Raw genomic sequence first — 9708 nt, 5'->3', positions numbered from 1 at the left:
ACTATTCAGCCTGCTTTACTATGTGAGAAGCTCCATAACTTCCAGGTGGATCCTTCCACAACCGCTTGGATTTATGACTACCTAACAAACAGACCACAGTTTGTGAGACTGAAAGGTTGTGTGTTTGAGGTTTGTCAGCAGCAGCAAACGCATGTGATGGATCATTCATTCAGTCTGCAGGTTAATCATTTAAAATGCAATCAACAAGTAAATCCTGAAATACAATACACAGCATATGTCCTTTAACTGGATGAGACAGAAGGAGCAGGAGGAGCAAAAAGTGGGTTAAAGAGGGTTGCAGAGGGAGAGTGGACACACAGCAGATTTGACATTAGGCAGCAGGATGTGTCGGGCCGAGCCGCCACTGTTGGCCTTTATGGCATTTTCCTTTCTGATTTCTCTGACTGATGGCGCTCCACTGTAAGTAAACCTGCCTTACCTTTACAGAGCCGTCCTTAACATGAACGCCTGATCAAAATTATTGATTTGAGATTAAAAGAGCTAAAATGTTCTTTCTTTTTGATATTGAGTAATTCTATAACAAGTAGTGTACATTGTCAGTGAGTGTAATCATAGTGACACAACCATCCACAAAAATTTGGATTATTTGTTTAACTTCTGCACAGTTTTGCCTCTTTTTGTTTTTGTCACATAAATCAAATGCCAGTAACTTGCCACACGATTTACTGGCATTTGTTTTCAGTCTGCACTGTGGTGACACGGCAAACAGAGTGCAGCACAATGATGAAATGTTTTATTGATCCGGTGCTGGATCTTGGTCAGAATGGTTAATAGATTACTGATTGTATGTGAAGTAAATGCTGTAGGTCGCGTGTTTCCACCAAACTTCAAGCTATTTGCTCATATTTCTTATGCACTTTATTAATAGGCAGACTTTAAGAGCAAACAAAGCTGAGCATGTTGGCATGTTGACGCCGGCCTTCAGCTCAAAGCACATCTGTGTTTCGATACAACCTCTCAGAGCTTCTATACGACTGTAAAATGTACATCTTGGTGGAAGACGTGTGCCGTTTTAAATGAAAATCTATTTTTAGACATTGTAGGAAGCACATTTTGTAAAAATGCATGTTTTATAAGTGTTAAAACCTTTAATAAAACCCTATAAAACTTGTTTAATCTACAAGTTGAAATACCCTTAACCATTAGTTCAATCAGTCAGACTTTATTTATTCATTGATTTATTGATATTTATTGTTCACTTTTCATGCAAATGAAATACAGCACAAAGTGCTTTACAGAAAACAGAAATAAAAATGCAATCAACTAATACCAACAAACTCCTTGCAGCCAACCCCAACCTTGTGTTACAGATGAAGGACTCTAAAACACAGGGATCGAGGCACGAAGGAAACGATATCCTAAATAACACATGGAATGAAGAAACATTAGATGAGATCAATTGAAAGAAAATAAGACTATCCATCCATTATCTATACACCACTTAATCCTCATGAGGGTCGTGGGGTGCTGGAGCCTATCCCAGCTGACTCAGGGTGAAGGCAGGGGACACCCTGGACAGGTCGCCAGTCTATCACAGGGCTACACTTAGAGACAGACAACCAAGCACACTCACATTCACACCTACGGACAATTTAGCCGGAACCCGGAGAGAGCCCACGCTGCACAGGGAGAAACTCCATGCAGAAAGAACCACAACCTTCTTGCTGTGAGGCAACAGTGCTACCAACTGCGCCACCTTGCAGCCCATAAAAAAGGACTAAATAAAAAAATAAAATATCTATTATTAAAACAGAGATAGAAATAGAAGATGAAAATTTTAAAAACAGAATAAGAAAATAGTAATAATGAAGTAATAAACTGCACATTTAATAGACTAAAATATGTAAATAGGTGAATGAATAGAGAAATCAGTCAATAAATTAGTTCTCAGAAGAGTAATAAATAAATAAAATCTGACAAATCAATCAGAAGCTTGAATAAAAACATAGTTCTCCAGTAAATACATTTTTTCCAAAGCATGCTACAGTCCTTCTGTCATCTCTCTTCAGAGAGGTGATGTCTGCGCCCAACTTGCTGCGAGTGGGATCGCCAGAAAACATCTTTGTAGAAATTCAAGATTACACTCTTGAAAACGAAGTTAACGTTGAAATCGTCGTGATGAACCATCCAACCAAAACCAGAAGGCTGAAATCCACGTCCGTGACCTTGAATAAAGAAAACAAGTTCCAGGCTTTTGGAAAACTTACGGTAATATAGGCTGCTTTCTGATGCTACGCTTCTACCTCTGAGCTAGATTGTTTGTTGACGTTCTAAAACATTGTGAAAAAGTTTGCAAAATTTTACTAATGTTTGTTGGCAGTAAGTCTTTTTGTTTGTTTGTTTTGGTTTCCAGAATGTTCTTTTGTGTTTGTGTGAAAATATATCATGCTGCAGGAAGATTGTATTAAAAAACTTTCTGTCATCTGAGACCACGATAACATCTTAAAAGCATTTTTCGGATGTTGATTTAAGATTTTTCATCTTTTAAACATTCTTTGACTGCTAAAATAAAACATTTTCTTTTAAAAAAAATATTCTAATTTTTAGGCAATGTTAGCCAATGTAGTAGCTGCTAGCTGGGCTAAGTGTTTTCTTACAAACACTTTTAATTTGCATATTATATATATATATATATATATATATATATATATATATATATATATATATATATATATATATATATATATATATCCGTTTTTTTTGTGACAGCATTGCTTCCTGTGTTTAGAAAATGTCACTCCAGACCTGACCATGCTGGTCTCCTTTACATAAATAAGTTTACAGCTACATGTGGAAACATTGGATTGGCTTCGTGTGTTTGCAGATGTTAGGCTTACTGAAGCCAGCTACAAAAGTTATCCTGGATATGTTGAACTTGCAGTGCAGGCCCAAGGTGCACTGTCTGACACATTGTCTTTGAGCGTCCTGCCAAGAATTTTTCCCAAGTTGTTTTGCGTTTTTTTTGATTACCTGCCCTGACCTCTTGCCTGTTTATATAGACTTTTATCTCTGCTTGCCGTCCCTGCTAACCTGAGTACCGCCATCCTTCCCGTCAGCCTCTGTTTGCATTTTTTTCCCCCGACAAACCTTTATAAACTCTTCCCACTTGCCAACTTTTGATTGGCACTCAGGTCCTCCTCCCAGCTTTCCCGAAACACAATTGTGACACAAAATTGGGATTTGTATTATCTTTGAATATTGATGAAGTACTGTTGGACACTATAATGTGCTTTATTAACCTCTGTTTCCAATGCATAATCCAAAATACGTCTGCTAATCAAGATTAAAATAGTGCCGCACTAACAAGCTTCATCAGTTGCTTCATGACACACAGTGTATTATATATTCTCCCACCTTTGGAACTTTTCCCTTTATATTGAACCTTGAATCATGGTTTTCACTTTGCCATGAAAGAGTCTTTTTTTGGGTAACTTATTCTAAAAAAATAAATTGACCATGATTCAGGGTTGAGAAGCAAACTTCCAAGGGGGCAAATACTTTTAATAGGCACTGTAGGTATCGTGACAGCTTCCTCTCCCAGCTGCAATTGTCAGATGGATACTTGATTTTTTTTATCATTGTGGTATTGTAGTGTAGTATTTTTGGGCCTGCATACTTCATATGATCAATATTATTAATTTTTCCACAGCAGCCATAAGTATACAGTCATTTACTGTGTGCAAGTCTCCGTACAACCAAATCTTTTATATTTAAACGATATGCCCTTTTTGTTATGCATTTTCTTTATGTGCGAATAAATTATTTGGGAACCCCATTATGGACATACTTGTGTATCACAGATGTACAGATTCACATGTTTTAAAACTGTATGACTTTCATCTCTCAGTTCACACTGTGTCTCTTTACACTCAGATCCCAGCTGCAGACTTCAATAAGGATCCCAAAGTAAAGCAGTATGTTTACCTGCTGGCGAAATTCCCTGACCGGGAGCTGGAGAAGGTCGTGTTAGTCTCCTTTCAGTCTGGCTACATCTTCATCCAGACGGACAAGACCATCTATAATCCAAGTACCACTGGTGAGTCCACTTACACAAACCTAGCCTTGAGAATTTCTGCCTTGATAGTATGCAATGACCGTGACGTGCACCAGAAAACACACCAAACAGTGAAAACGTTTGTCACTGAACATTACTAACATACATCGGATCATTAGCATTGTACTGAGCTTTAGCTGTCCTCGTTGCGCTTTGATGGTTTGAAGTACAATTGTAAATGCGGTTACAATTGACAATTAAAGCTGCAAGCAGCGTTGGTCGGGTCCTCGGTCTGCGTTGGACCCTCATGCCCGTCTGACCTCCATTTTGACACAATTTAAACCTGCTTTAAGTTGAAGGAGCCATTTTTCTGTGTCTGCTCAGCCTCAGACTGTCAGTGAGTCACATGACCTGCTGCACTGAGCTGTGATGATGTCATCGTTCAGCATGTCTGGGTGAGAGAGCTGAGAGTTTTACTCGTTTTCTCTCACTTCAACTCTCCCATACAGCCACAATTTTCACCAAATGTGTGTAAAAACAACATATTTTTGTGGGAAATATTGTTAGGAAGCCCTCAGTGTCATTTTTAAAGCTGTAGGACCTTTAGTTTTTTCTGTAGATGACCAACTGACACAGCATGTCTGCACATGCCCCCATAGACACCCATGCAACGTATGAACCGAGGCTGGAACAGCTCATCAACTTTAACGGCTCGCCATTCGAAAACCGGTTGAGAAACGCCAAATCCCTTCAGAACTTTTGTACATTAAGGCCTTCTCTGTGTCCTGTGCGATTTTCAAGTTGGTGCGATTTACGGTGTCAGACAAGATAATTTTTTCCCAAAAGAAGTTTTCACTCATTTTTTTACTTTGAAAGGCAGATTGTGGACTTCGTGTTGGAGATAGGTCAGGGGTGTCAGCACGAGATTTGTGGTTCTCATTGAGACGGACATTTTGATGTTGGTTTGATCTCTGTGCGACATTCCTACTGGGCGCTAGGGCCATTTTAGTGTATTTTTCTGTAACTAGGTGGCGCTAGAGAGCATTTTTGTTCTTTTTCTTTCATTTTATCAAATTTTTCGCCGATTCGGAGGTGTGTGCCAATTTTGGTGAGTTTTTGAGCGTGTTTAGGGGGTCTAATTAAGGCAAACGCGTTCGTCAGGAAAATAAGAAGAAGAAAGAAACGCAGCGGGAACAATAGGGCAAGGACCCCCTGCTTGCTGCAGCAAGTAGGGGTCCTCGGACCCTAAAAAAAGAAAGAAACGAAGCGGGAACAATAGGGCAAGGACCCCCTGCTTGCTGCAGCAAGTAGGGGTCCTCGGACCCTAATTATTTTGGCTTAATTTGACGCTCAAAAACTCACCAAAATTGGCACACACCTCCGAATCGGCGAAAAATTTGATAAAATGAAAAAAAAAACAAGAAAATGCTCTAGCGCCACCTAGTTACAGAAAAACACACTAAAATGGCCCTAGCGCCCAGTAGGAATGTCGCACAGAGATCAAACCAACATCAAAATGTCTGTCTCAATGAGAACCACAAATCTCATGCTGACACCCCTGACCTATCTCCAACAGGAAGTCCACAATTTGCCTTTCAAAGTAAGAAAATCCGTGAAAACTTCTTTTGGGAAAAAATTATCTTGTCTGACACCGTAAATCGTACCAACTTGAAAATCGCACAGCAGACAGAGAAGGCCTTGATGTACAAAAGTTCTGAAGGGATTTGGCGTTTCTCAACCAGTTTTCGAATGGCGAGCCGTTAAAGTTGATGAGCTGTTGCAGCCTCGGCTCATCCTTTGTATGAGTGTCTATGGGGGCATGTGCAGACATGCTGTGTCAGTTGGTCATCTACAGAATAAACTAAAGGTCCTACAGCTTTAAAAATGACACTGAGGGCTTCCTAACAAGATTTCCCACAAAAATATGTTGTTTTTACATACATTTGGTGAAAATTGTGGCTGTATGGGAGAGAGAAAGTGAGTAAAAATGTCACTCTCCCACCAAGGGACATGCTGAACGATGACATCATCACAGCTCAGTGCAGCTGGTCATGTGACTCACTGACAGTCTGAGGCTGAGAGGAGAGAGAGAAAAATGGCTCCTTCAGCTTAAAGCAGGTTTAACTTGAAGAACGGTCAGACGGGCATGAGGGTCCAACGCAGACCGAGGACCCGACCAACGCTGCTTGCAGCTTTAATTTATTATTTATTATTTATTTAGTGTTAATATTTCAGTTTAACTACAATTCAAAAGCAATGTCAGGATTTTCATTAAATTCTTATGTATTATTATTTTTTTTGTCAATTTCAACTTATTTCACTGTCAGCTGTTTTTTTTTTTCTTCTTTAATGAGAGAGTATGAGTATATTTGAGGACGACTGTACTTTTTCCATCTGTCAGCTTTGTGGAGTTTAGCTTCATGCTGCCAAGAAAGCAGTTGACAGCCGGTATGAAATAAATAGTATGTAAAGATGACCGAACCCTCAGTGTTGTCACCGATAGGTTTCCTGAAGAGCGGTCTTGAAGCTCATAGTGTTGTCTCTGGCCATTGCATGAGTGGAATTGAGGCATCGACTAGTCACTTTCTCCAAATTATGCATCAATTTAAGCCCTAATACAATTTAAGTAGGAAAGTTTGGTAAAAATTCCCCGTCTTACAGTTATTGTGAATGGGTAAATGACCCATACAGACTGAAACCATTTATTGAATCCGGCTGTAAATATCTTCATTTTTGCTGTGAAGTTGGGCATTTTATCCTGGGAGTCTGTGGGGATGGATTATTTTTTGGAACCAACCTCAAGTGGTCATTCAAAGAACTGCAGTTTTCTGTGTTTGCTTCCTTTTTCAACCTCTTTCTCACAGTCCTTTACAGGCTGTTTGCAGTGAGGCCCGGCATGGAGCCTGTAGAGGAGGAAGATGATACTGACACTTTGGTCACCATTGACATTATGGTATTGTATCTTTCAGTATTACATAACTGATAATGACAATAATGTTATCGTGGAGAGAAAGTCTCTTGAGGAGTTCAAAATTGTTTCCAAAGTACGATCACCACCAACACTGGTCCACAGTTTTGTCACTTACAGCACAGGACTCCTAAATACTCCTACACAAAAGTTGCATTGGGCAGTTTGAAAAATAGTTTAAATCAAAGAGCAAATCAACCAAACAGATAGTCGCCAGAAAATAATAAATTCATAGCGATATATAGACATGATAGCTTTCCTATAGGGACTGTTAAATTGATGATGCTAACTGTTAATCGCTTTGTTATGTTTTTTTAGACCCCTGACAACATCATCGTACAATCCGATCTTATCTTGCTGACAACAGGGCTCTACTCTGGAGCTTATCCTCTTGCTGAAATTGTCAGGTGAGTTATTTCACATTGTCCCAACCTGGACAGACCTGTGAAACTTATAATTGTGTCCTTCATGTCCATCAATGTGTCATTGTTGAAATATGAGCTCTTTGTGCATGCAGTACTGGAATGTGGAAGGTGGTGGCCAAATTCCAAAGCAACTTACAGGAGAGCTTTGTTGCAGAGTTCGAAGTCAAAGAATATGGTGGGTTCCTCTTAAACTCTGAAAATCTTTGAAGCCTTCACCTTCCTGCCTGATTTGACACCAAAATGCACATTATTTCACAGTGCTTCCCAGTTTTGAGGTAAAACTGATATCTGCAATTCCCTTCTTCTACGTGGACAGCAAAGAGCTCGACATCAATATCAACGCTGTGTATGTGAAAGTTTTCACTTTGTGAGTTTAATTTGATTCATAAATTCACTGGAAGAGAAAACAAAGGAGTTTGTATTGTTTTTAAACTTGTAGGTACCTGTTTGGTGAAGAGGTGGATGGAACAGCCTATGTAGTGTTTGGGGTTATGTATAAGGGTCAGAAAAAGAGCCTTCCAAGCTCTCTTCAGAGAGTCAAGGTGAGAACAAATTTATATTCTGATGCACGACTGTCTGCCTGTTGATTCGTCAGTACTGTGTGTGTGTGTGTGTGTGTGTGTGTGTGTGTGTGTGGGTCATTTTTTATCTTTCCCGCTCAAAGTCAAACAAACTCAAGCTTGTTCTACAACTTAGTCTCACCACTAGAATGTCAGTTCTACATGTCTGTAGTTGTAATACTGGAGTTTAACTGTTAGACACTTTAAAAATAAATAAAAATATCAATGGCTGTAATAAAAATTCACAAAAGGACCTCCTCATACATCCATGTTTGCAATTTTTTGCACTAGATTGTCAGAAGTAAAGGAGTCGCCAAACTGAGGAGGGAGCACATAACACAAACCTTTCAAAACATCCTTGATCTTGAAGGAGGCTCCATATATGTGTCTGTCAGTGTGCTGACGCAGAGTGGTAAGTGAGAAATGTGTCACATCATGTGTAAATCGTGCTGATTTTGCCGTTTCATAAATTTATTTGAAATGTGGTGATATATTTTATTGGTGCTTTAGTGTTCTGAGTATTACTGGTTAGATAGATATAAAAGACTTGATTTCATTTTGTGGACATTTTTTGTGACAAATTTTGTTAATAAAATTTCAGAAATAAGGTGTAAATGTGAGAGGACTGATGTTGGGGATTGAACTGTTATGGATGTGATGTGTGATGTGTCAAAAACAGGCAGTGAAATGGTGGAGGCAGAGTTGAGAGGTATCCAGATTGTCAAATCGCCCTACACCATCCACTTCAAGAAAACACGACAATATTACAGACCAGGAATATCGTTTGACGTGGCGGTAAAGTACCAGTTTAGATTTACATCTTTGTAAAATGAGAGCAAAATAAAAACCAGATGACTACAAGCCCGTAATGATTTGTCTGAGTCATAGCTTTTTGCTGCACAGCTGCGACAATTTGCAGACGATTACAGTATTTATACAAGAGTTTGAAGAAGGTATGAAACATGTGTTACAGTCTCTTCAAACTGTTGATGAAGGTATAAAACATGTTTTGATAAGATTCCCGATCGTTTCACTGCTTTTTATTCTTCGATGGCAGATTCAAGTTGTGAATCCTGATGACTCTCCAGCAAAAGGTGTTAAAGTGGTGCTGCAGCCTGGTGAGGTGGAGGGCGTCACTGCAGGCAATGGCATGGCAAGGCTTTCCATCAATACAGAGGAAATCTTCAAACCCCTGTTCATTGAAGTAAGTCTTTAGGATTGCTTGATTGTCATTCAGTCTTTTGTGTTGCTGTATGGTCTCAAGTTAGTATCTCTTTCTTTGTTCTCATTTGTTCTCTATTTGTTCTCTTCTTTGTTCTCTATTTGTGTTTGTGTCTTTTAGTTATTTCTGTCTTTTGCATTTTTAAAAGTAGTGCTACACTAAGCTCAACTAGGAAGGAGCCTTTATAGCTTTATATCAGTTGTGTATACATTTAAATGTAGGCAAAAACCAGTGATTCTCATTGTTCAAGCTGATTTTTAAGACTGATGAACACACTGTCGTCAAGTTATAAAGATATCTTTTTTGCCTTCAAGGAAAAAAAAAAAAGGTTAAAAAAAAAAGCAAACTTTATACATTTCAGGTGCTCTTAAATTGTTTTCTTATTTATGAATCTTAACTTGTGTCTTTAATTACAGGCAAAGACCGATGTTCCTGGTATGTCACTTGAAAGACAAGCATCAGCCCACATGACTGCTATCCCGTTTACCAGCAGAAGCAACAATTACATCCACATAGGT

The 9708-nt window shown here is 39.0% G+C and overlaps 1 protein-coding gene across 1 annotated transcript in view; it reads left to right on the top strand.

Annotated features, from left to right (window-relative positions):
* Positions 1–343: 343 nt before the first annotated feature.
* LOC103374613 (complement C3-like) overlaps positions 344–9708 on the top strand; it is a 33210-nt gene continuing 23845 nt past the window's right edge. The window contains 12 exon segments of the mRNA XM_008304729.1: positions 344–420; positions 2031–2229; positions 3895–4057; positions 6880–6968; positions 7302–7390; positions 7501–7583; positions 7667–7754; positions 7848–7950; positions 8260–8380; positions 8648–8763; positions 9026–9172; positions 9607–9706. Of these exon segments, the coding sequence (XP_008302951.1) occupies positions 344–420; positions 2031–2229; positions 3895–4057; positions 6880–6968; positions 7302–7390; positions 7501–7583; positions 7667–7754; positions 7848–7950; positions 8260–8380; positions 8648–8763; positions 9026–9172; positions 9607–9706 (1375 nt within the window).

The sequence above is a fragment of the Stegastes partitus genome, unplaced genomic scaffold, assembly GCF_000690725.1.
Source record: "Stegastes partitus isolate 25-593 unplaced genomic scaffold, Stegastes_partitus-1.0.2 Scaffold2303, whole genome shotgun sequence".
Classification (NCBI taxonomy): domain Eukaryota; kingdom Metazoa; phylum Chordata; class Actinopteri; family Pomacentridae; genus Stegastes; species Stegastes partitus.
This window is presented reverse-complemented; position numbering and strand designations above follow the sequence as displayed.